The sequence below is a fragment of the Psammomys obesus genome, unplaced genomic scaffold, assembly GCF_907164565.1.
Source record: "Psammomys obesus unplaced genomic scaffold, mPsaObe1.curated_primary_1811, whole genome shotgun sequence".
NCBI classification, from domain to species: domain Eukaryota; kingdom Metazoa; phylum Chordata; class Mammalia; order Rodentia; family Muridae; genus Psammomys; species Psammomys obesus.
The window spans coordinates 23455834-23483205 of record NW_026596073.1 but is presented as its reverse complement, the minus strand read 5'-3'; the positions used below and the strand labels follow the sequence as shown (position 1 = coordinate 23483205).

The following is a 27372-nucleotide window of genomic DNA, read 5'->3' as shown; positions in this document are numbered from 1 at the left end:
AAAGAAGATTCAGAAATCTTTTATGACAAAAAAGAAGTCCTTTTATAATGAGGACTGTTACAAAAGTTCAGAGTAAGGAGACATTTCAACACCAAGATTTCGAGATTTGGTAAACCAAGGAATAGTGACAATACTAACTCAGAAGAAATATAAAAAGAAGTTAAAGAGCTGTAACTCCACATTAGAATGCTTGTGCACACATGTGTGAGCTTCTAGATTCAATCACTAAAACCAAACACAGAGAAGTCAGTCTAGGTGGGGAAAGAAGTAGATTTCAATAGTTTAGAACAAGAGATAGGCAACTCACTCTGGAAGGCCCCAAAATGTTCAGTTTAAGAACCATAAAGCATCCAGGGGTGGTGGCACACCCCTATAATCTCAGCATTAGGGGAGGCAGAGACAGGCAGATCTCTGTGAGTTTGAAGCCACTACAAAGCAAGTCCAGGACAGCCAAGGCTACACAGAGAAAGACTTGTCTCTTACCAGCAGGAGACCCTGACAGCTTGAAAGAATGGAAAGAAGCGATTCCTTGACAACTTTCTCCCAGATGAAATCCCACACAGGTAGTGGTGGACGAGGGGTTGGGAAAGTAATTTCCTTATGTGCACAATCTTTTGTTTTGAAAAAGTAAACAAATTCTTTCTACGAATGACTTTAACAAAATACACTTACTTTTTTACTACAAGCTTAAAAATACATTCCACTAAAGCTAAGATATTTGTTTTAAAAGCTAAAAGGTTTTATTAATATAAAGAGAGCGGCACATCATAAAGATGTTAATCAAATGCCAAGGAGCAACAATGAAAGACCATCTTTCTACTGTTATTTCTTCCAGCTATTAGGCTTTTTGAATTTCTTTTCAAGCTAATTAGTGAGGTCTTCTTTAGCTTACAAAAGTTCTCATTTTAAAAGTCTTCATATTGTCACTCTTATTCAAGTAGTGGACACCCTCTGTTTTGTGGTCTGCTAAGAAAACATTGAGACATATCCCACCTGGTGCTATTAATTGGTGAATGCTTGATGTTCGAGTGACAGCTGTGCTTCGAGATTCCAGACTTGGGCTTCCTCCCTTCTTGCTCTCTGGAGAAGGGTCTCGTTGGCTGACTTTAGAGCTGGTCACTGTTGTCTTATTATGGCAAATTGTCAGCGACTGAGTTTGACCAGTGCTTTTTGGTGGGCCATTCTGTGAGCTAGATAAGACACCCAGCTTCTGGCTGCGTAATGTTAAGTTCTGAACCTAAGAACCACATAACAGAAAGTAAAGATGAAAACAGCTGGCCTTAGCTGATACAGCAATCATTACAATAACAGCAACTGATACTGTGCCTCCTACACAAAGAGGTTCAAGCTCCTGAGACAGCCAACTACTCCTTCAGGAAAGGAGAACCGCAGTCTACGCGAGCACATCTTAGATGTTATGCTCAGGGTTACAGGCTATACTGGACAGGTATGGGGTACCTGTGAGTGAAGAAGAGGGAGGACGGGAGAAACATGAGGAACTAAATGAAAACAGACAAGCACTGAGAGGGGAAGGTTGGTGGCAAATAAACTATAAATATAAGGAAGTGGCTCTGGAACACACTGCGTTGAAAGTGACTGACTCTAAACGCGTAGGGGAGTAGAGCTGCCAGACAACTGAGTCATCTAACCATTTACTCCACTGCGATACTCAGGAGAAGTACTTTTAAGAAAACTTAAAATTTAAATTGTGCTACTGACCACTCATTGCCTTTGAGAACTGGGTTTTTGAGCTGACATTATACATAGCTCTGAAATGGGTCTGGTGGTGTCCTTCATAAACTGGGGCCATTCTAAACCCTATAAATGACAGGATTATCCTACTTCATTTCACTTGAACGAATACCTTTCCAAACAGCAAAGCAGAATATGCCTCCCCAAAAGCTGCATAGCTTCTTATCTGGAATGTGAACCAAATACAGTTGGTGCTAGGAATGACCTTAACAGGATCAAAGGAGGCTCCAATGCTATGAAGCGAATGACATGCTGCTGAGTTCTAACTTCTTCAGTCTCAGTGTGCTGACTCTACAACATACCTTAGCTGGTACTCAAGACTATACTCCCTGACCAAATGCCAAAACAGTGTCAACATAAGGCAGAGAAATGTTCATGCCAGACAAGTTTCAATCAATTCTTTAGCTACTGTTAGTTTGTGAAAATCACCAGGCACATGCCTGTAATCCCAGCACTTGGCGAGGCAGAGGCAGGCAAATCACTGTGAGTTTGAGAGCAGCCTGGTCTACAAAGTGAGTCCTGGACAGCCAAGGCTACATAGTTCAACCCTGTCTAGAAAACAAAACAACAACAAAAAAAATGAAAATGAAGTACCTCCCCATACTGCCCCCCCAAAGATACATATATTGAAGGTTTGGTTCCATACACAAGTAGTGCTCAGAAGTAGCCCCTTTGAGAACTGGCAGATGAGTACTCTGCCTCCATGAATGGTTTAATTAGCAAATTAACTTATAATCTAAATAGACTATTAGAAGGTGGTAGATCTATAGAAGAGGGAAGTAGCTGGAGGAAGGTGGTCACTATGGGCTATCTTTGAAGGAGATTTGGGACCCTGGTCCCTTCTTGCTCCCTTCTCTGCCTGTCTGCCAAGAAGTAAGCAAGTTGGCTCTACCACACACTTCCTGCCATGTGCTCTGCCTCTATGGCCCACACATTCCTGCCAAGATGCTCTGCTTCTATGGCCCAGAAAAAACAGCAAGGAACTGTGAACTGAAATCATGGGCCAAAAATAAACTTTCCTCCTTTTTAAACTGTTTCTCCTAGGTCATTTGTCATAGAGACAAAAACTGATTAATACAACAACGGGACAAAATTTCTAAGTGAGATCATATTGAGCATCTTCTCAGATTTTCCTCACATATTTCCTATTGTACAACAACACATATTAATAACCATTAGTATCAAAGTTTCATGCAAAAAGTAAAAAGTACTGTATTCCTTGGGTTGCCACTCAAAATGTAGGCCCAAACCACACTGAATCCATTTTCTCTTCTCCATTGTAATTCTTATATTCCTGACAAACTGCTCTCACTGTTCCATAAGTACACCCTGTACTTTCTTCATTTGGCGCCTCTGTTCTGGTTCTTCTCACCTAAACACATTCCTTCTCAAGCCATTATTCCAAGCACAATAACCCTCCTTCCCTCTTTCAGAAGAGCTTCCTGAAGTCCTTTGTGAGAATTTTCCTTCCTCCATTCCAGGATGCTTCCACAGAATACAAGTGGCCTATAGCATAATGTTCATCCTGTCTTTGTATTACTAACACACACATCTCTGAAATGGGGAGATGAGACTCTGGCTAATAGGCTCTCATCTTCAGCACTGACACTTCCACCCTAGTAGTTCAGAACTACGAACACTCTAAGCTTCCTGAGTCTGGGATAGTCTCTTACATCTGATTTTGAAATATATCTCATATATCTATTTGAAAGGTTATTTGGCTCCACTTAGAGCTCTTATGCTAACACTAAAATCTATCCACACTAACAAAGTTCATCATGTATCTTGGTGGAGGCACATTGAAATATCTCAGGAAGGACAGGGATGTAGCTAGGTGGGAGAACATTTACCTAGTATGTAAAAGGCCCTGGGTTCCATATTCAGTATGGCAGGAGAAAACAAACAAACAAACAAAAAAACAAAAAAACTCTATCATGGATAGTTGCATAGGCCTATAATCCTAGCACAAAGGAAGCAGAAGCAGCAGGATCATAAACAAGTCAAAGGCCAGTCTAAAATACATAGTTAATTCCAATCCAGTATTGGCCACACAAGAACCTGCCTCCATAAACAAACAAACAAACAAACAAACACACTCTCCAAGGAAGAGCTACACAATAAAGAACATAACATTTTCCACAGAGGGCCCATGCAGTAAGCCATATAATAGTGACAACCAAGAATACCCTGAAAAACTTGAGTGACTCCTTCAGAATGAAAACCATGTGAACAGTAAGTGAAGACTTGACACAATGAACCCTAACTCTGTACCACATCCACTTCTATAATGCTTTTGCTGCTTTCTGGAATCCTAGAAGGCAATGTATGTGTCTCCATAGATAAGTATGATGTGTTCAATATGAGCTTTTAGACTTTAACCTGCTTTCATTTTCACTCAAACATCAACTTGATGTAAATAAATTACACACAAAAAACAAAGCACCAAAGACAATATTTATTTACTGCTGGAAAGACACATATTAAGTTCTTCTTGGCACTATCACTTTTAAGGAAAGAAAATCCATCCTAAGATCCTGGCTTTAACTTTCATTTCCCCTGAACCAAGCCTATGGTATTATGAAAACTTTCTGACATTGTGCATGAGGTATATATGCTAACTTCACTCTGATAATTTATGATATATAATGAACATATCACTGCCAAAATAGTCTCCAAGTCATTTAACTTGACTCAAAAACTGCATACATGATAACAGTAGCCTCCGTTTGCACACAAGTCCTGCTGTTCACAGTAGAGTTCCCAGATTTTCAGTCCAAAGACTTGATTTCTCCTCAAATCAGCATTCCCCAGACTGCCTGTTGATAAGTAGGATTTTTTACTCTTCTACAAACATACTCTTTGTGCCATTCATAGTGGCACACACCTTTAATCTCAGCACTCCAGAAGAGTCACAGGTGGATCTCTGTCAATTTGAGGCCAGCCTGATCTATACATCCTTCCAGATCAGCTAGAGGTTCAGAGTGAGACTGTGCCTGAAAAAACATATATTTTTTTAACTGAGGAAAAATTAGCTGATATACTGAATTTCAAAACCAATAGTCCTGAACCTGAAATTACATCTTCACTGGGTCCGCAGCACCTACCAACGGCTGCTAGCCTCACTCACTGCCTAGCAGAGCATTCGCAGAGAGACGCCTAAGGATCACCCTATTCTAGTTCCCCTGAAAGCCTTAACTAAATCAACCCCCCACAGAGCCATACGGAGAGGCCACATCCAACTGCACCAGAAGACCAGGTGAACTAAAGACTTGTAAGAATGTTTTCACCATGAAAAACTGATAAGCAAATGTGTTCCAGACCTTGTTAAGCAGAGCCAGTCTCCTAAGTTACTGGTTTAGCATGGAAACTATAAATCATTTAAATGGTTACGTTCCTCTCTTTGTTTCTAACTTCTTGAAAGCTAAGAACCAAATGTGTGATTTACACAATGTCAAGTAAATCAATAATCAGTAGATATGATATCTCGATCTGTGGCAGGTGCTGTGCTAAGCAGTTCCTGGCTGCCTCGTTTGCCTCTTGTAGCAACTGAGCTACACGGGAAACTGGAGCTTGGCATTTATTGAGGCCTAGCTAACATCCACTCCTAAGGGGCCACAAAGGGCCAGGGAGCCAGTTGGGAAAACCCTGAGTTTACCTGACCACACTCTTATTATTATTCACATATGAAACTTAGTCTTATTATTAAGTACATTAACACACAAAGAGGGTCTATAAAAAAAGTCAAAGAATATTATTACTATCTCATTTCTTACATTTTACCAGAAGACTGAAGTATGAAATGAAAAATGAAATGCACCCGGCATGGTGACTAACTCCTGTAATCCCAGCACAGACTTAGCTAAGACAAGAACATCGCCTCAAGTTCAAGGCCTAGTACATACATCAAGTACCAGGCAGGCCAAGGCCACACAGAAAAACTCTATCTCAAAAAGAAAACTGAAAACACACCCCAAAACAAACAAAAGATATTTTAAAATATTTAATTAAATAAAAAATCAAAGATGACCCAATTTATGAATGACTGCCATGAAGTCCTAAAATAGCATCATAAAGTAACAGTCTACTCAATTTTTGTAACTTAAAGCTAACTGAATCTAAATAGTTTTTACTGAGGTATCACTTATAATAGGTGCATGTTCCATGAATTTTGACAGGAGGAATACAGCATATAACCACTATCCCAAACAATACACAAAACTTCCCTCCTAGTCAGTTTTTCCCACCTCTGCCCCAGGTACCATTAGTCTAGCTTTATCATTATGAAGACTTTTCCTTATTCTGGAACTTAAAAAAGTACAGAATCAGGGCTAGAGAGATGGCTCAGAGGTTAAGAACACTCGCTGTTCTTCCAAAGGTCTTGAGTTCAATTCCCAGCAATTACTTGGTGGCTCATAACCATCTATAGTAAGATCTGGTGTACAGGCAGAATGTTGTATAAAAAACAAATCTTAAAAACAAAAAAAGTGCAGAATCACAGAGGATGTATGTATTGTGTCTAGCTTCGTTTGCTAGCCATATCTGTAAGACATGTCAGTGATCTGCTCTTTTCACCATGGAGCGCTATTCTACTGTGTGAACATAGCACCATCTGTTTACACGTTTGGCAGTTAAAGACTACTTAGCTATCATAAACTACTGCAGTATCCACAGTCTTCATTTCAGCCGTCCAGCTGAGTGTATAATGATGTTCATTATGGCCCTGGTTTATACATCTGTAATGATGTATGATGCTGAACATTTTTTTCCTGTGTTCATTCACCTTTTATATATTTTCTTTGTTTAGGTTGTTGTTGTTGAAGAGAGTCTCACTCTGTAGTTCTGGCTCTTCTGAAATTCACTATATAAGACCAGGTTGGCCTCAAACTCATAGAGATATACTTGCCTCTACTTCCTACATACTGGGATTAAAGGCATATACCTACATAGTTCTTTTGTGAACTATCGCTTCAAATCTTTTGTCCAAACTGACCTTATAATTATAATCAATTACTAAACTATAGGCATTTTAAAAAATATTCTAGGTACAATCTTTGGTCAGATACACATATTGTGAATAGTTTTTCTCAGCCTGTAACCTGGGTATTCATTTTTGAAATGATTCTTTAAAGAATAATTTTTAGTTTTAATAAAGTCCAATTTATTTTTGTTTCTAAGAAAGCCTTGCCTACCCCAGACTTGCAAAGATGCTGTCCTGTTTATCCTAGAAAGTTAATTTTTTTTTTTTAACCTTTAGGCTTACATTCTACTTTTAGCATATTTTTGTGAATAAAAGAGAAGGTAAAGTTCATTTTTTCCATAGTATCAAATAAAGTAATACTCTACTTAAGTTTTTAACTTAAAGTTTGCCAATTTAATTCTTTTTTTAAACTTAAAGCTATCATCCACTTTGATTTGTCTATTATGTAACTCCTTGCAAAGGAAATCTACAAAAAAAGAATATAATTCATGCAAAAAAAGAAATCTGGTATATAATGAAACTAAAAATACAATGTCATTACAAAACCTTGATGATCACCTAGTAACCTAAATCTACGCTTAATTATATTATTGTTTCCACAAAACAAGTACATTCTTGAAGTTCTCGATATTTTATGAACTCCACCACAAAGGCATGGCAGTGCACCCCAAAGCAGACAAGCTGAAACTCGAATGCAGTGCAGTGCCCATCTTTACACTGAGATCCAGACCTCCAGGACCACACTGTGAAGCTAGACAGTCTCACCTGAGTAGCTGCAGACTGACAGGAAGATGACGATGGCGACGAGACAACAGGAATGTCAGACTGTACAGCAGCCACAGTGGTAGCGGGTGTGAAAATCAGCTGTACAGACAGAAAACCAAAAATAACACCCTGAGACTAAAGAACATGTCCCACACACAATGTGTAAGCAAGCAGGCAAGCGACTGAACTTTGTGACAGAGAGACAATGGCAGTTAGGACTACCTCCTAAGCAAAACGCTTCACATGACAAAGAGAAGGTTGTGATCACAGAGCTCAAAAAAGTCATCACAGCTTTGAAACAGCTCACAATTCTGAGAGTAGGGGGTAAAATCCACTCAAAAAAAAAAAAAAGTGTTTTGGTATTAGGAAACACTCAATCCAAATTTTGTTCCCAATAAAACTTACTATCCCAGGATTCTTAAAATGGAAAGTAAAAATAAAACTACATTAGGATATAGATTCATTTTTGGTAAAAAAAAAAAAAAAAAAAAAAACAGGGGAAAAAAAAACACCAAAAGAGCTCTTTAGTCCATACAGATACCAATACCACATACTTTACCGCACTGCTTCTCAGCTACAGGGGATCTACCTACCAGACAAAGGAAGGTTGCTCTTCATGTTCTAAATGTAAATGCCAGAGCAACAAAACAGAGCAACAAAAAGTCTTCCCACCAACAACAGCAAATAAGAGAAAAACAAAATCTACACATCACCACCTTGTTTCAAACTTTGTTTTTTTTTTTAAGATTTATTTATTTATACAAATGAGCACTTTATCTACATGTATGCCTACATGACAGAAAAGAGCATCAGATTCCATTATAGGTGGTTGTCAGCCACCATGTGGTTGCTGGGAATTGAACGCAGGACCTCTGGAAGAGCATACAGTGTTCTTAACTCCTAAGCCATCTCTCCAGCCCCCTTGCTTCAAACTTTTAATATCAAAAAGTTCCATTAATTTCTAAAACAATCTACTTAATCTAACTAAATTTAGTAAATTATGATAGGTTTCAAAAAGTGTGTAGATATTCTATTTTAATGTCATTTCAAGAATTACTCATTACCTTACTGTTATTTAAAGTAAAATGATCAATTAGGGATATTTTCTAATCTTGAACTTTTACTAGTATGTATTAAATATATAATACTAGGTTTCATTGTGATTTTCAAGTATGTATATACATAATGATCATACTCACTATGCCCAATTCTATTCAACCCCAACCTTTTCTGAGCCTTCTTTTCCTCTAAAACTTTTATATCTTAATTCTTTATTCACTTACTGAACCTAAGTAAATTCATCAACAAATTTTATTTTCAGTGCATACAGCCTCAAAGCACTCCACCCCAAAAGGAAGATATTCCATTAGATTGAACTATATAAACTGCCCACCTTAAAGGTCAAAATCATAAAATTTTTTTTTCAAATGGTTGAGACTAATCTTAAATCACATTATTAAAGACAGTTTTATGGAAGAGAAGTAATCCAGAAGAGAAAGGTGGAGTCTACTCTACATCATTTGTGCCAGAAATATGACTGGAAACTTACTTTCCAATTTTAAATGAAGAACTGGGATCAGATATATATCCAGTTCACTGATCAGAAATCTGCATATTAAGGAGACTGAAGATGTTGGGTATTGATAGGATGCCTGTGTAGTATGCATGAAGCCCTGGGTTCAATCTTTAGTACTGTACAATTAACTTACTAAATATACATATACAGCTTAAATAAGTAAAAACACATATAACTTGTCTAACTTTGTACAAATTGTGCCAGCCAATGTCTACATTCCTCTAAAAGTTCAACAATTGAATCAGGAAATCAGTAAGTACCTAATTATAGAATAATCAGTTAACATATCTATATTAATAATGAAATTGAAGAACACATAAGAATACATCATTACAGAATTTGAGACGATAACAATCAAAGCTATAAACTACCTGGAAAACTATCAGAACTCCAATCCAGATTTAAGAAGGTCCTAGGACAAAATTTTATAGTTAAAAACTAAGTTTTTAATATTTCCAACTATTTCCTCAAATCTTTGATGTCAGCCCAATAAATGATTTTATATCATTTAGTACCATAGGTACTAAAACCATAAGATGGCATCAATTATTGAGAGCTCTTCAATTGTGGAGATGTCAAAATATTTTTAAAAGTTCTTAAAATTGGTAACTCAGTATTAAAAACTATTTTTACCAAAAGGCCTACTAATTCAAGGTGGAATTTTTATGTGCATTTATAAATGTACAAAGGTTAAGCATATGCACCACTCATACACACTTGTTAAGTAACTTAAATATTAAAAATGCTTCATTGCATCAACTCCAGAAAAATTTGAACTCTCCAGTCCTTAGACACTGTAAAGCTGGTATCTTGCATCTTACCATTTGAGCTCGGAGATACATTTGAGCTTGGCTGGCCGTTAACGTTGGAGAGGTACTCCCTAGCAACATAGTCTGTTGGGTAATACTGCCGCTGGTAGAACTGGAAGTCTGGGAACGATTCATCAGCTGAGCAGGTGTAGGAGAAGTGGAAAGGTTAATCTAAGATAGAAAACATAATAGGTCATATGTTTGCCTCTGTGTTCCTCAATTTTACCAAGCTGAAGCTAGGTAGACAATAGTGGAAACCTCAAAGAGAGGCTTTGACCTTTGACAGAACCTTTCACTTTGGGCTACTGTTTGCATATAAGCAAAAACAGCAGAGACTGCTTAGTAACTGGAACAACTCTTGAACATATCCACATTTCAGTAAGACTTGTAGCATCTTAAAATGTCATAACTACTACCTCCCCAAATTAGAGGTAATGTTCAATTATTTTAATATTTCACCGAGTAAATAACTTCAAAATTCTAACTTTAATACATTATTTTATCACACTGTCACATTTCAAAGAGCTTCTGACATGAATAAAAATCAAAATACAAAAATCTCTTCATATATAAACATTATGCAAGTAACATAAAACTAGTAGAATGTTTTAACTTAAAAGCTGTTAAAGCAGAAGAAAATAAAATTTCTACCTGTCAAACAGATGGAAAAGTCCTGAATATTGGCTACAAAATTAGTATATAAACACTTAAAGCCTAAGAATTAATTAGAAAGCAGATATAGTGACTCGTGTAACCCAGCACTTAGAAGGCTGAAGAAGAAGGTTCATGGGTTAAAAGCCAACCCTGGGCTACTAAGTAGGTTCTAGGCAAATGTGGGGTACATGAAATCTGGTCTAAACAAAAAAAAAAAAAAAAAGAAAAGAAAATTAATATGTGGCTGAACGAGGGCACAAGCCTATACTTTAAGTACTAGAAAGGCTGAGGGAGAAAGACTGTTTGTTCCAGGTGAGTCTGAGCTGGGCTACACTTGTAGTTGCTGAACAGCTGTACTATATAGTACGAGCCTAGCTCAAAACAGTAAAGATCAGTGTAGTCTAGTAAATCCCTAGAAATACATTAGAAACTGGCAACTTGCTTGACAACTGTGAAGGAAAAATGAAAAGGAGTAGGTAAACAGGGAGAGAGAGAGATACTTAAACCCTTTTTCATCTTTCCAATCCATAATCATGTTCATGTATCATTCATTCTTAAATTTCAAACAGAGAATATAACTCAACCTCACCTTAAATCCTTTTTTGTGTAACAAAGCAGAAAATAAAATTAAGAAGTTTTAGACCTCTGGTCCAGAAGTGAATACACATCCACGTGCTCAAAGACACTCTCAAATGTTCAATCGATATGAAAATGAAATGGAGTTTTAAAGTAAACAAAGGAGCAGGGGAGGGAAGTGTGCAGGGCTCAGTGAGAAATTCACATCCAGACATGCAGCAACAACTGGCACTGAGGCAACTCTAGGTATGCTGTGCCTAAGAGATAGAAGGTCCTAACAGATAGCTGACCTGTTGTTACATGCTAAAGCTGGAAGGGAAATCCCTATTTTGAGACAAGATCCTGAAAAGGGCTGATCAGTATGTAAAAGGCTCCACTTACATATTCTGAGAAGCAACTAGGAAGCTGTTATACCTGCCCTGACAAACTGGAAGGGTAGAGGGAGACACCTGTTAAGAACCAAAATTTCAGGCATTTACCATGTGTGGGTATAAAATCCTCATTCACACTCCCTGCATAGCCCTTTAATACAATCTGATACATTAACATTTGATGAACAAAATGGTGAAGCAGAGCTCTCCAGCAACCTTCCACCAGAGAAAATATCAACTTAAAGTATCTAAACGTGAAATTCCCTTCATGAGACCCACACATACCAGGTTAGAGAACAGGAGACGGTTGTAGCACAGCAAGAAAAGATGCTGTTGAGGAGAGTAGGAGGAACCCTGCTACCCCTCCCCCAGCCCCAAGCAGCACAACACAAGAGCAACATTGTCAGCTGGAAGGAAAGTCCTTTCCCTGCAAAAGCAAAGCCCAGCCCTAGTCACATCCTACCAGCCCCAAATTCTAGGTTGGTACCCTTGGACTAAGTCTTTGAACTTGCCCTTGCACTAGATAGGGACTCACGGCCTCTATGAGATAAACTGGCATCTTGGCCCAAATCACTGGCAGTTGACTGCAAAGCCTTTAGCTCCATCCAAACCTCAGCATCAGAGATGGGGGCAAAGGCTTCCCTGTGCTGCATCAGCTACAACCACCGCCATTCCTGGAGATCACAGGCTACCGAGAGGCTGTATTTTGAAGTATTCTGTCTTTGAAGTCCACAGATTCTTGTTTTGCCTGGTTAGTTTTGCTCTTAATGCTATTTTGGTGGTTTTTTTTTTTTCCAATGAATTATTCAGTTCTCGGATTTGTGTGGATTTTCTTTAAATTTTAATCTGTTAACTTTCTAATAAATCTGGAATTGGTTTTCTATTTTTACTTAGTGTTCCGTTTCTTCAAAGCAGCACCTGAAACAAGTCTTTGTTAGGTGGCTCACACAATCCATTACTGGGGCCAGTCAAGGGTGACTTTTGTCCTTTTAGCACGTCATGGCTTCCTGCCCAACCCCAGTTCTAACGCTTGCTACTGCTCCTCTGTTTCTGTTTGGTAATGAAGTAGGTATTTACTTTCAGTCTTTGCAGTCTGGCATGCTAGGCAAGTACTCTATGATCAAGCTGCACTTTCAGGCTTACTAGCTGAAATTCTGAAAACAATCACCCTTGTTTTCAAAATTCCTATAATTATTCAATACAAAATTATAAAAGGTATGAAATAGAAATGTTCAGGTTTATTACCACTGTCTCACTACATGTAAAACTTCAGAAAATGTCCCACCAAACAGGTTTGAGGGAGGGGACAGGAGCAGGAGGGATCAGATGGGGAGGGAGGGAGGAAGGGAGAGAGTACGGAAAGAGACAGCTGGAATAGGGGGCATTTGGGGGTCCAGTGTGAAAACCTAGTGTAGTGGAAAGTTTCTGTAATCTCTAAGAGTGACCCTAGTGAGGACACATAATAATGGAGGATAGGGAGTCTGAACTGGCCATCTTTTGTAGCCAGTAAGGCTTCCAGTAGTGGGTGTTAGCACTTAGGTAGCCAGCTTCTTGGTTGCCTAGTAACCTATGATATCATATGTTGCCTGCCAGGTGTGTGGGGTAGACAAGGTTCAGTCACGCAAGAGCTATAAATGGACCCCTGCCTCTTATGCCTCTCACCTCCCTCTCTAGCACTTACCTCTTTCTCTTGCTCTCTCTCCTCTCTTGCTATCTCCCTTTTCTCTGTTGGGGTCCCCTTTCCCCCATCTCTCTTTCTCTCTGTCTCTGTCTCGCTTCCTTCATGGCTTACTCAAGCCCTAACACTCTTCTGCTCCCTCACCCCAAGTAAACGTTTTCATGAGATCTGTTGTGTGCATGGCATTTTTATATAAATACTAACAGTGGGACTGGGTTGCGTTCTCAGTGGAGTTTTGTCTGAGGGGTCTCATGAAGATCCTTAAACAACCCAGGCTAATACTAAAATAGAGGGTTGCTTTCCAAAACTGATAGTGGGGCCTCATTGCCAGAGACAACATCTACACAGCTCAATGAGTATACAGAGGTTGAGCTGGTGCCTGCATAGAGACTTCACCACTACTTTCTAGTCTTTTTGGCATGGGAAGGTACTCTGCAGGTGGATACCATCCCACCCACAAAATCTTTGACCAACCATCAGGCCTGCCTGCAAGATGTATAAAACTTGTTGAAATGGCCAACCAATGTCTGGTTTAAATTGAGCTGATGCCACAAGAGGGAACTCATGACCTACACTGCCTGGATGACCAGAAACCTGAGACTAGATAGCCCAGTGAAGTAGGTTAGAACCAAACATGACAGACGATAGATGGATGGATGGATGGATGGATGGATGGATGGATGGATGGATGGATGGATAGATGGATGGATAGGTAGACAGACAGACAGACAGTTTAGGTAAATGCAACTTCATCTTCAACTCCATAAAACCACCTTGGACCAGAAAAGAATAATTAATTACAAGGACTTTCTTAGGAAAACTCAGTGGTTTTCAACTGCAGCTTGTCAACCAAGAGCCGTATTCAGTTGCTCTTGGAAAGGAGGAAGCACAGCTGCTGCTGTTATCTAGCTGTAGACAGTAGGGATGCTGCCTCCTGAAATGCCTCTGACAGCCCCTGACAACAGAGAACTATCTGGCCCATAATATTTTTGCTTAAAAAGTTAAGAATAACCTGCACTGTACCAATTAAACTTAAAAGACAATGTTGTGTACACAAACAAAATTGGTGAACCTGAATAGATAGTATACAGAAATTTTTTATTACTGTTTTAATTTGAAATTATATCAAACCAAAAAGCTGACATTTGCTAACATGTCTATATAGATTTTTTTTTTTTTATTCCAAGAAATAGTTCACATTTCCTAGGCTATATGCTGTCTTAGTTAGGTCTTCTATTGCTATAAAGAAATACCATGACCATGGCAACTCTTATAAAGGAAAACATTTAATTAGGGCTGACTTATAGTCTCAGAGGTTTAGACCATTATCATCATGGTGGGAAGTATGGAGCTGTACAGGCAGACATGGTGCTGGAGAGAGAGCTGAGAGTGCTACATCTTGATCCCCAGGCAGCATGGAGGAACTGTGTGCCACACTAGGCCTAGCTTGAGCATGTATGAACCCTCAAAGCCCAGCTCCACAGTGACATACTTCCTCCAACAAAACCACACCTACTTCAACAAGGCCACACCCCCTAATAGTGCCACTCCCTATGGGCCAAGCATTCAAACACATGAGTCTATAGTGGCCATTACTATTCAAACTACCACATATGCGTAATACAAAAAAAGTGCTTTCTTTTACTCCTTTCTCAAAATAAATTACCCCTATCTCAAATGGATTCTTAGAAATTTGTTCCAAACTACAAAACACTCAAAAGAATCTTTTTTTTCTCTTGTGTATGTGTGCATGTGTGTGTGTGTGTCTACTTTAGTGCTTTTTAGTCCTTCAAAGATAACATGTTTTTCAGTACTTCAGGCTTCCAATAAATTCTTAAAACTGAAAGAAGTGAGACTCACAAGACACCAGATATAATCAATGAGAAAAATGTGTAAGAATATACTCGGATTTTCAAGAGCTAGAGACAATTCCATGACTAAGGATGTACTTTCTTGCAGAGGATTAGTGTTGGATTAGAGGATTTCAACTGATAGGAATACATATAGTTACAGTAGCCTGTAACTATAACTCTTAAGTTATAACTTAACTCCGATGTCTCCAGCCTCCTTAGACATCTACATATACAAACAAATATTCCTGCACAGATAAACACATAAACATAATAAATGTAAAAATCAGCCTTTCTTTTAAAAAACCTCATATATTTAAAAATTTAATTCTCCAACTTTACAATTTCTAGGAACTCATTAACTAATAGCAGCTTCGTGATAACAAGTTTAATTTTGGAAAACAACAATTAGAAATGTTAAATTCAGGAGAAAGTTTAGGGTACTTACAGATGTCTGGGACATGCTTGACTGTTGTGTGACACTTCCTGTTGGGGATGTAGATGGTCTTCCGCTGGACAAACTTGCCTAAAATAATAAAACTATTGTAATATGTAAAAACCATTAAGCTAAAAACTTCCTTGAGCTATCAGAACCTTGATAGAAACAGCTAGTTGTGTCAAACATCTTTAGCTCCTTTCTGTTTTGAGTGCTTGACTGTCTACAGAAAACATGGCAAGGGAGGAAAAAAACACAAAACAAAAACAAAACAAAAAAACACTTCCTTGAGCCACATAATATAAAACTACAATAAAAATTCTAAAGTCCATGTATAAAACAAATTGTTTTATTGTCAACATGGCTTGATCCTGGCCATATCTTTAAAAAGAAAAAACAAAACTGAAAGGTGAAAACAAAGCCCTCTCCTTCCCCACCTGGCTAGTCTTACTTTACATTTCTGTATGTATTTATTGTGTTACTGCATACATGTGCTTCACAGAACACAACTTCTACCTTGTAGGTCCCAGGGATCAAACTCAGTTCATCAAATTTGTTGCCAAGCTTAGCAACAGGTACTTTACCCTCCCGGTCATCTCACTGACCCTAATCTTGTTTTATTAGCTGCACTTTCATAATGTATATTATATTGGTAAATTGCCATATGTTACCTGAGCTCACCAAGCAGCTAATTAGTACTAGAAGTGGGATTGCCTCGGACAAACTTCATCCCCAAGCATGTTTATTTTGTCAAGTGTCTACTGAGACCCCTTGCCTGGGAATGGGCAGGATCCCACTAACTCTGTGACACAAAGCAAAGAAAGAAACAAAATAGCCCAAGAATAAAAACATTGTGTCTTGGAAAACAGCTAGAAGATAAGCCATTCCCACCTGATATTATTTTTGTCTATCCCATGAAATAAAAGTGCCTGCAGTGGGTCTGGAATAATGACTCAGTAGTAAAGAGAGCTACTTTTACAGATGATCAGAGCTGGATTCCCAGCATCCATGGCAAGTGGCTCACAATGCCTGTAACTCCAGCTACAGGCGATCTAATGCTCTCTTCTGTCCTCCACAGGCACAAGCATACAGGTGTGCATACAAACACACATATACATATAAATAAATAATAACATCTTTAAATAAGTAAATAGTAAAATAAGAGAAAAAGAAAAGCTACAAGTTCAGCCTTGGTGGGAAGGAGTGTGAGTAGAGTTCAATCATGCAGAGAACACTCAATTGGAAACTCTAGATAACTGCCTTATTTTCCTGTTGGTTTTTGTTAGAGGTAGTAAGCACCAATTTGATGAAGATATCATCTCTCTACATTGCTGTGCATTATATTAGTTGGCAGCCTCACCAGAAGGAATACTCTGTTCCAACTGCACACATCCACTGCCCAGCTCGTGACCTTCACAGGGCTTCCCCAGCTGGGTCTCTGCTGGATGTCTGCAAGACCCTGGTTGGATGGTATTACTTTTCTGCTGTTTTTATACAGGCACTTGGAGGCCTTGCCTAAGGGGACATGTCTCCATCCAGGATACTCTGTTAGGAACACCAACTGACGGCCTCAGTAGAGCCTTCACTGCTGGCTGTTTTGAGCACCTGATTTGATAATGTGTTTCTTTCTATTTTTTTTCCCTTTCACTTGCTATCTACTTAATAGATTCATTCATTCAAAATGAAAAATATGCCAGGTAGTGATGGCACATGCCTTAAAATCCAGCACTCAGGAGGCAGAGATAAGCAGATCTCTGTGAGTTCGAGGCCAGCCTGGTCTACAGAGTGAGTTCTAGGACAGCCAAGGCTACACAAGAAATACCCTGTATGGAAAAACTAAAATAGCAAAATAAATAATATGACTATGGTAGATCATTCTCCAGACCATAAAAACAACTCAGCATCATTCTTACTCTGCTGTTATCTTTGAAGTACAGTTTCCTACTCCATCATTATGAAAATGAAACTGAGAGCTGATGACTGTGTAAGACTATTTGCTCCGTAAGCCTGAAGACACTGAATTTGAACTCCTAGCATTCACATAAAAGCCAGGCATGCTATCGTATTCATTTAAGCCCAGAAATGAAGGAAAAGGCAGGGAGACCTTGCAAGCTACAGCCTAATGAAACAGGGGGCTTCTGGTGCCTGTGAGACCATTTTCAAGGCAGGGAGGTGGCAGAGCTGCAGAGAAAGATAGCTAAGAAAGATGCCTGCCATCCTGCTCTGGTTTCCACGTGTGCACACATGGATACACACTCACACTCATGTGTGATCACAGACAACACATCAAAACCATTAATAATTTGGTTAAAAAAGAAAAAGAAGTCAGGTGGTGGTGGTGGTGGTGGTGGTGGTGGTGGTGGTGGTGGTGGTGGCGGCGGCGCACGCCTATGCTCCCAGCACTCAGGAGGCGGAGGCAGGCAGATCTCCGAGTCTGAGAGTAACCTGGTCTAGAGAGGGAGTTCCAGAACAGCAAGGGCTGAAACTTGAGCTACACCAACAGCTAGTGGGTCTCAATTTCCTCAAATCATAAACACAGCTGCTATTTAACATATTATTTTTGATTCACTATTGAAGCCTGGCATAGTGGAACACACATATAATCTCAGCATTTGGGAGGTAGAAGCAGGTGGATCTCTATGAGATTGAGGCCAGCCAGGAGCACATAGTAAGAAGACCGTGTCTTAAAAAAAAAAAAAAAAAGAAAAGAAAAGAAAGAAATAAATTAAAAAGTATACTATTGAAAAGAAGTAAAGCTGGGCACAGTGGCGCACACCTGTGATCCCAGCACTCTGGAAGGCAGAGGCAGATCAATCTCTGTGAGTTTGAGGCCAACCTGGCTACAAAGTGACACAGAAAAATCTTGCCTCAAAAAACCAAAAAAAAAAGAAAGAAAAAAAAGTAAGAGCTGGTATCTATGAATTACAGAAATATGTTTTTTTCGGGGTCTACGAATTAAAATTATTTTCTGTTGAGATTTAACATTAACTAGATATCACAAAAAGTTAAGATTGTATAATATTAATTTAAAAATATTTTGGTAGTTTCTTGTTTTGTTTTGTTTTTTGAGACAGAGTTTTTCTGTGTAATCCTTGCTGTCCTGGAACTCACTCTGTAAACCAAGCTGGCCTCAAACTCAGAGAGCTCTGCCTGCCTGTGCCTCCCACATTCTGGGATTAAAGACGGCCTACCAGACTGAAAATGTTTTGGTTTGGTTTGATTTTCAGATTCTAGAAAGAAAGGCACACACAGACATGTTTGCTGCCACATAAGCGCCTCTACAGAGCAGGACTGACAAGTGTAGAAAGAATGAACAATTCTACTTCTACCGCTGGGATTTTTATCCCACCTTACATTCTTTAACAAATATAAACTACCTACATAAGAAAACAAATAAACTTACTTTTGGTTTAAAAAAATATAATTCATGTATCCTTAAGTATTCAATATTGTACCTAAATTTTTGGAGATTAAGAACACCATAGATAGAACACTTATCCAACTTAAATAAAGAGCAACATACAAACATACCTATTCTCCTCCCAGTGAACCAGCCTACTAACCCATCTCCTCCAGGGAAAATGTCACAGGACATTCAAGAACGCTCACAGCAATCATCTACTATAAACTGTGGCTTCACAGACTATCTGCTTATGCTCACCTGGACAGCAGCAAGACTCTGGAGCTGGGAGCTGCTCAGATGCTGCTGCTGAAGGGCGGCTGTGTGCAGCATCAGGTGCTGTTGCTGAGCCGCGTACATCTGCTGAAGGTAGTGAGCTGTCGAGCTGGGGGGCCGATGCAAGGCCTGCTGAATCACCTGTTACAAGGGAAAGAGCCCACGTCAAACCATCATCCTGGTTTGTCTTCATCTGTCTGCTGCCGAGACCTCAAGCATGCTAAGCACAGGCTCGACCATAACTCCAGATAAACCATTAACTTAACCAGAAGCTTTAGTATAAAATGTGGCAGTTTTTACTATTTTTAAGTACTTTACTATTTGATGTAATTAAAGTTAGTGACACATTTACCTAGGATGTTCTCATTATACTAATTAAATTACCATTCACCTAAAATGGAATGGGACAAATATGTGAAGAAATCTCAACTCTCATTAGTAGTTGAAAACTTTACAATTTAATGGATTTGGTAATTTTTAAGTAATTTACAACTTTCGGGTAGACAAAGATCCAAAAGAATACTACTACTACTGACTAGGAAAATAAACCTTCCTACACTGGAAGAATTTAAGTTTTACATCCTTTCTGTATACTACTTGGTAGCTGGCAGGGCATATGTATAAAGAATAGTTTCACTATGCAGCCATTCCAAACAGTAACATAGACAAATGCAATGACTACCAGCCACGTGTCTTAACAAGTACATAAAAATGACAAGGGTAAAGAAGTGGGTTTTAGCTTTAAAATGAACTTGAATTCTAAATTTAATGTAAATTGCTACAGGTCTACCTAGTGAGCACTGTGCTCTACAATGCACAGTGAGCTATAGGATGCACAATGCACAATGCACATAGAGCTATAGGATAATAAGTACCAAATACATCACAAGATGAAGAGCAACATTTTGAGTAGGATACTACTTAGTCTTAAACTTCCTGAAGGGTTGAGGATTTAGCTCAGTGGTAGAGCGCTTGCCTAGCAAATGCAAAGCCCTGGGTTTGGTCCTCAGCTCTGGGGAAAAAAAAAAAAAAAAAAGATTCAGTAAACTTCCTGAAATACTCAAGGAGATAACAAGGTCAGTATTTTAGAGATGACTGGTTTGGCCTTTCTACGTGTCTGAAAGTCCTGCAATATTATATTAAACATTATATAAAATTTAAATCTTTGAAAATGACTCAATAATTTAAAGTTTTTAAAAAATATTCAATTCTTTGTTTTCACATAGGAATGCTCTTAATCATTTTTGAAAAAGCATTTATTTATTTGTGTACTGGTATGCCATGGCATGTGTGTGGTCAGAGGATACTTTTAGGAGTTGGTTCTCTTCTTCCATCATGTGGGTTCTGACAGACTCAGGCTGTCAGGCTGGAAGACAAACACCTTTATGGGCTGAGCTCTCTTGCCAGCTCCTGGGACTCTGGTGGAAGAATATTTTAAAAATGTCTAGAGCTGGAGAGTGGGTTACAGACCTGAGTATGATCCCTAGCACCCATGTGGCAGTTCACACCTGTCTATAACGGCAGTTCCAGACCATCTAAAGCCATCTTCTGTCCTCTGCAGGCAAGCAGCATGCACATGGTACACACATATACATACATGCAAGCAAAACACACACATAAAAAATAAATATAGGGCTGGAGAGCTGGCCCAGCTGTTAAGAATAATCGCTTTTCCAGAGGCCCCGGATTCAGTTCCCAGCCCCACCTGGTGCTCACGACCATGCATAGCTGCAGTTCTGAGGACTAGACACACTCTTCTGGGGCGGGCCCCACATGCACTTGGTTCACATACATACGTCAGGCAAAACACTCTTACACAGAGAAATCCAAAAAACAATCTAGTAAGAGTAATTTTTTAAAATAAACTCATAAAAATCTTAAATCATAGCAATTATAAACAGATGTAAAATCTGAGCCTAAACAGAGGCCAAGATTTCTAAAAAGACAACAGAAAAACCCTCCCTCCATCCATTCAGGGGTCCCGCACCGTGCCCCTGGCAGTGCAGACCTCTGCCCTCGGCAGTACACAGGGTTTAAGGTCTAATGGAGAAGGAAGGTTATACCCATGACAGGTAACTCAGAACGTCTACTTAACACCACGAGTCCTCACTCACAGTTCCACGAGTTGCTGTTCACTTGCATGTGTTCCTGTCTCTCTCCCACTACAGACTTCCTGCTCACCACTCTTCTCCCAGACTCCTAGTCGATTCCTCACAGCAAGAGACTGGGTGAAACACTGAACGACTCAGAAGTCAGTGTTTCTCTTTGGTCAGATAAATCTATATATGATCTTCAAATTCTATAATAAAATTCCAAAAGCTCAAACAACAACAAGTGAATAACTGATTTCACGCCTATTTCTATCAGTATAGAAATTTCCTGTGTCAGCATGATCTCCTAGTCACTGCCAGATACCTGGCACGGAAATCACAAGCTAAAGGCACAATACACCATTCTTATTTTGTTTTTCTACCAAAACCAGGTTAAAGAAAATCCATGTGACTAAAAAAAAAAAAAAAAAAACTTGAAAGTTAAAAAACTACTTTAGTTCGATGAACGTGGCTTAGAAAAATTTTAGATGAGGCAATGAGCCATAATAACTAGAGTTTTAGCTTCTTGTGAGACATGTCAGCACTTGTAATGTCTCTAGTGATGTTTCATTTATTAATTTATCCCACCTAAGTAAAGATGAAAAACTGGCACAGTCAAAAATCATACCGTTTGTATGCTAATATCATATTCTTCCATGTATCACTCACCGCAAAGAAAAAAAGCAGACACTAGAAGCACACTATGCATTCAAACTTGAATCTCTGCTGGGCTGTCGAGGTTCCAACAGTTCTCTACAATGACTTCAGAACTAAATTCTAAACTACAGCAGAGTTAAATAGCCCTCATACTAGAATACCCACCCTGGAAGAGCCGAGCACAGGGAGCAGCCCAGCACAGGGAGGAAGGCGATTACAGGAGAACATGCTGACCCTGCACTTAGAAGAATAAACTAAAATAGAATACAAAACTCTATAAAGAAGTCCAGCACAAAAAAAAAAAAAGTCAGACAGTGGTGGTTCACGCCTTTAATCCCAGAGGAGGCAGGAGGATCTCTGTGAATTCGAGGCCAGACTGTTCTACAGATGAAGTTCCAGAACAGCCAGGGCTACACAGAGAAACCCTGTTTCAAAAAACAAACACAAACAAAAAAACAAAAAGAATGCAATTGTAACAGTTGAGAATCCTGGCTGGAGAGATGGCTCAGCGATTAAAAGCACTGGCTGCTCTTCCCGAGGAACTGGGGTTCAATTCCCAGCATCCACATGGCAACTCACAGCTGTCAGGAATTCCTTTTCCAGGGGATCTGACACCCTCACTCAGACATACATTCAGGCAAAACAACAACATACAAAAGATAAAAATAAATAAATGGGAATCCTAGAAAAATGAAGGCAGGTAATATAGAAGAACAAGAACTCAAAGTAGTTAACAGCAGAAGCTGAAGTTAGAAAACCTGCCAGCATTGTGAGTGTGGAAATACCATTTAACTTACTTAAAACACTGGTTTTCCCATTTGTAAAATGCTTACTGTATAGAGGTCTAGTGAGGATTAAATAAAATAATCGACGTAAGGAAAGCATTCATTAAATGCTTGGCACATAAAAACTGTTCAATAGGCCCTACTGTAATTTATTAGAGACCTGTAATGTTTCCCATACATTGTAAATGTTTCATTTAATTCTCATAGTAACTGATAAAACTACACAGTGCTAGCTGCACTTTATTGTTTCCTGGGACTGAAGGAGATGATTATGTCTTTCACTCAAGGGCACATGGATATTGAGGATAATGAAAACAGACTTCAAACAAAGAACCTCTGAGACAGCAACCCTCAGCTTTTTTTAAAACAACACCATATTGTCTCTATTGGTATAAAGTTCAATTGAATCAACTTTACTTTCTCAACTAAGTGACTACACTAAAAATCTTTCAAACTATTCTCTTCACTCTCTACCTTCCTGCTTACTGTTCTTACAACACCTGAATGTGAAAGGTTTTCTGTAAGTCAATATGTTGGACTAAAACATAAAATAAGCCAAAAAGGCAGCTATTCTAAATAACTCACAGGTAATATCTTCACTCTTGTAGCAGTTCTTAGAGACATTCAGTTATAATTTTCCTGACATGTAATCTTATAAGCTTCCTATTGACAAATGTAAGCCCTCTCAATAGTACAAGTATCCAAAACATTTATTGGTTTTAAAAATTAATGGGTTTTTTTTTCTTTTTCTTGATTTTTGGTAGTACTAGAAATCAAACACAGAGTAGCAAGCACTTAACCACTGAGCTACACTCCCTGCCTGGACTTTCACAATTCTACTATCTGAGGACGGAATCAACACGTACAGCTGACTTAGGCACAAAAGAGCATGCCATCTTCAGTCTTAACCTCCCCATGCTATAGCTGCAATACCTGAACAGCATGTCGGTCTGAGCCACTGTAGACAGAGATCTGTGGTTGCTGCATCCGAGACGAGGAAGTGGTGATGGTGGTGGTGGTGGTGCTACTGGCTGTTGTTGACACGGACGTTCCAGAGTTTGGCTCGGTATCCATAGCGGTGCTGTGGTCCTTAAATCTGGCGTGTAACACAAAGGACCAGCATTGCTAATGAGCACTCTGTAATGAATACTCACTACAAAGAAATGGTCAAGAGTCTCCATTCATAGGAAGCCTTAATACAAAATAAACCGAGCACACAGTCACCAAAAAGAACAGAGACATACTTCCCTCAGATACAGAATACATCTGATAGTTATTATCTGCTAAACCAAATTCAAATGACTCACAACAGTAGTTGAGACAAAGTCTAGACTGAAGTTTATGTCTGCATTATTGAAAAGGGACAGATTTGAAAACGGGGGGAGTGGACTTGGACAAGAAGCTATCTGCAACTTATACCCGCTGCCAATGGGAAAACCACCTTTCCAAAGGAGTGTCACTGGATATATCAACCCACACTTCAGGGCAGGTCCCATGACTAGGAATAGTTAGCCAACACAAAATAAACTCAATAGTATTTTTGGATTTTTTGCTTCATTTTGCTTTGTTTTGACAACTTTTATCTAGAATTAGTATTTTGCTTATTTATTTTGTTGTTTTGTTTTTGCCCTGGCTGTCCTGGAACTCACAGAGTGGACCAGGCTGGCCTCAAACTCACAGAGACCCACCTACCTCTGCCTCCTGGGTGCTGCGGGATTACAGGCATGTGCCACCACTGCCCAGTCCTGCTTGTTTTTTTTTTTTTTTTGTTTTTTGTTTTTTTTTTTGTTTTTGTTTTTAGTGGGGTTTTCTTGGGGGAGTGAGGGGTTCTGAGGCTCTCTCTCCCTTTTCTATTCCATTTATTTATTTATTTATTCATTCATTCATTCATTCATTCATTTATTTATTTATTTTGAGGCAGTGTTTCTCTGTATAAGGCCTGGCTGTACTGAAACTCGCTCTTTAGACTATCCTGTCCTCAAACTCACAGTGATCCGAGTGCCTAGGATTAAAGGTGTGGGCCTCCTACTGCCCAGATTTTTCTGAGGTTTTGTTTTTTGGTTTTATGTTTGTTTGTTTGTTTGTTTGTTTGTTTAAAAAGAAAAGGAACATAAAGTTGGGTCGGTAGGGAGGTAGAGGAGAATCTGAGAGAAAATGGGGGAGGGAAAAAAAAATGTACTGAATGAAAACAAATTTTCCAATATAAAGATAGATTTGAACCTAAAAGATAAGGAAGGCAGTGAGAGAATATTAACCTGAGGGAGAGGGAGGGGATTAAGCAATGTCAAGAATATATGTGAGAGAGAGAGAGAGAGTGAGAGAGAAAATGTGTGTGCCTGTGTGCTCCTGTACATGCATAGGGGGAGTTTTGGACAGTACTGAGCTACCATGTGGGTGTGGGGAACTGAACCTGGGTCCTTTGCAAGAACAGATGCACCTAACTGCTGAGCCACCTCTTCACCCATCAAGAGTTTTTCTTAGCTATATTTCAGAGAAGATCCTTAAAAACTACTTTAACTGTAGCTGCTATATGGTTATTTAAAACAAAATCTTAGTAAACCTGGTATGGTGGCGCTCTCGCGCACACACACATACATACATATACATACACACACACACACACGCACGCATGCACACACACACACACAAGTAATTCCAGCACTTAGGGAAGGTCATCCTTGGCTACATAGTGAGAGGCCAGCCTGGGCTACACAAGAAATAATTAAAAATGTACTTTACTGGTTGTACATAGGAAAGTGAATAAATTATATTCTATACCCTCAAATTTTAGAGCAGTTCTTTGTGAAAATAAAAAAAAAAGATTTTTGTAAGGATGTAAGTTATTTTCATTTGCTACTTTATTTCCTAAGTCGACTTAGGGAAATAAAGTAGCAAATGAAAATTACAACCAGTAAAGTACATTTTTGTATCAAACTTTATAATCTTTTCCCTCCAATATTACAAACTTATGTCATTTATGTTGTGGTACAAAGTCTGACCCCCCCCCCAAAAAAAAAATTTATACTTTAATAAATGCAAGCCTCTCAGGTCAATTCTAAAGGCTTCCATGTTGTTACAAACTAAAACCACAGTAGCTGTCAACTGGCATTCCCATTGTCGACAAGAACGTAACAAAAACATTTATTAAAAAAAAAAAAAAAAAAGTATCACTATTTAGCTCAGGCTGACCTCGATGAGACTCAGGTTTCTCCAGCCCACCACACCTGAATTATCATCTCCAATTTTCAAGGGAGAAAAGTGAAAGGAAAAACGGAGGGGACTGATTTCTCACTGACTTCCTTTATTAGAACTTGAATCGTACATTTTTATACTTTGCTATTTTTTAATTGCCTTCCAGTGAGCAAACCACAGTATCCTATGGTACCTGCTCCATATTACACACAATCAGCAGTAAGGTAAAATCTTGATCAAACTACTTTTGCACCATGTACCAATGACATCCAAAGGCCAGAGTAAACCCTGGTCCTTCAAGTCTGATTCTGCTCAGCTGTGCTCTCAGGCCCAACGGAGCCGGGCAAGAAGCTCTGACTAACCAAAAATGGTCAGAGAACCTAGACATTAATTCTAGACATTGCTGAGTGCAATCGGCCACACCATCGCACTGCATTTCGAGGCCTGCTACAAAAGAGCACTTCTGGTAAGCGCACGGGCTTGGCACGGAGATACCTGCAGCGTTCAGCTCTGGCACAGCAGAGGCCTACCCGGGAGCCTGCTAAGTTTCCAGTCGCTAACTGAGCATACCATCACAGCGCCACGCAAGAATGCGGCCCTCCAGGGAGGGAGGCAGCACGCCGCTGCAGCGCAAGCCCCGAGGGGGCCTCGGCCTCGCCGGGCCGCAGCTGGCGTCCGGCCGGCCGCCTCCCCCGGCTCCCCCGGCTCCCCGCGGTCCCGCTGCGCAGCGGGCCGGACGGCGACGGGCCCGCAGGAGGCCTGGCGGCGCCCGCCCTGCCCGTCACACCTCGGCGGGGCCCAGGCTGGAATGACAGCCCCGGAAGAGCGCCCCAGGGCCCGCGTCCCGGGAGACTCCGGAAGCCCGGGTCCCTCAGGTGGCCCTGAGCTTAGGGCCGCGCGGCCCCGGGACCGGACGGTGCCATACGCACTCCCGAGGGGAGGCTGACTGGAGCTGCCATTCTCCTCCTCCTCCTGCTCCTCCTCCTCCCCCGGCCGGGCTCCTCCACCACGCCGCGGCTCTCGCCTCTCCTCGACCCTGCACTGCCAGCCTCGGAGCCCTGAGAGCTGCCTCAGGGGGACGTGTCGCTGCCCTCACTCGCCCCCCCCCACCCCCGGTTACGACAGCAGTCACCAGCAAGTCACTCACTCCGCTTCCGCCATCTTCTCTCCTCCATCACTAACACGGGGCGCGCATGCGCCTCCCCTTCCCCCAGCAGGAGCGGAGGGGGCGGGATCCGCGCTACCCCGGGGGGCGGGGGGCGAGGTCACGTGTGAGGCCAGGGAGGGTCAGGCTCCCTCCCAACCCAGCCAGGGGTTCCCTCCCTGTTGTAGGTGGTCCTTGCCAGCCACCTGTATTTCCATCGTTCAGAATCTTTGTCTTAGGCCGGAGTCTGTGACAAAAGTAGAAAACGCTCGGCGTAGACCTGGAAACGTAGAAGTTGAGAGAGTATTTGCGGAAGCATGCATGAAGTCCCAGGTTCAGTACCCAGTACCGCATAAGCCAGGTGTGGTGGGGAAAATGCAGGC

General features: G+C 40.1%; 1 protein-coding gene across 5 annotated transcripts in view; it reads right to left on the bottom strand.

Annotated features, from left to right (window-relative positions):
• Phc3 (polyhomeotic homolog 3) overlaps positions 1 to 27018 on the bottom strand; it is a 71553-nt gene extending 44535 nt beyond the window's left edge. For 3 of the 5 annotated variants that reach the window (XM_055625852.1, XM_055625856.1, XM_055625857.1), the window contains exons 1-7: positions 26993 to 27018; positions 23587 to 23749; positions 19107 to 19262; positions 15458 to 15535; positions 9893 to 10051; positions 7496 to 7594; positions 994 to 1237 (exon numbers count right to left, since the gene is read on the bottom strand). In XM_055625852.1, the coding sequence (XP_055481827.1) occupies positions 994 to 1237; positions 7496 to 7594; positions 9893 to 10051; positions 15458 to 15535; positions 19107 to 19262; positions 23587 to 23749; positions 26993 to 27006 (913 nt within the window). In that variant the 5' untranslated portion in view covers positions 27007 to 27018. Of the gene's footprint in view, positions 1 to 993; positions 1238 to 7495; positions 7595 to 9892; positions 10052 to 15457; positions 15536 to 19106; positions 19263 to 23586; positions 23750 to 26340; positions 26360 to 26415; positions 26437 to 26992 lie in introns of those variants that run through there. The other 2 variants (XM_055625853.1, XM_055625854.1) reach the window with 2 other exon arrangements.
• Positions 27019 to 27372: the final 354 nt, after the last annotated feature.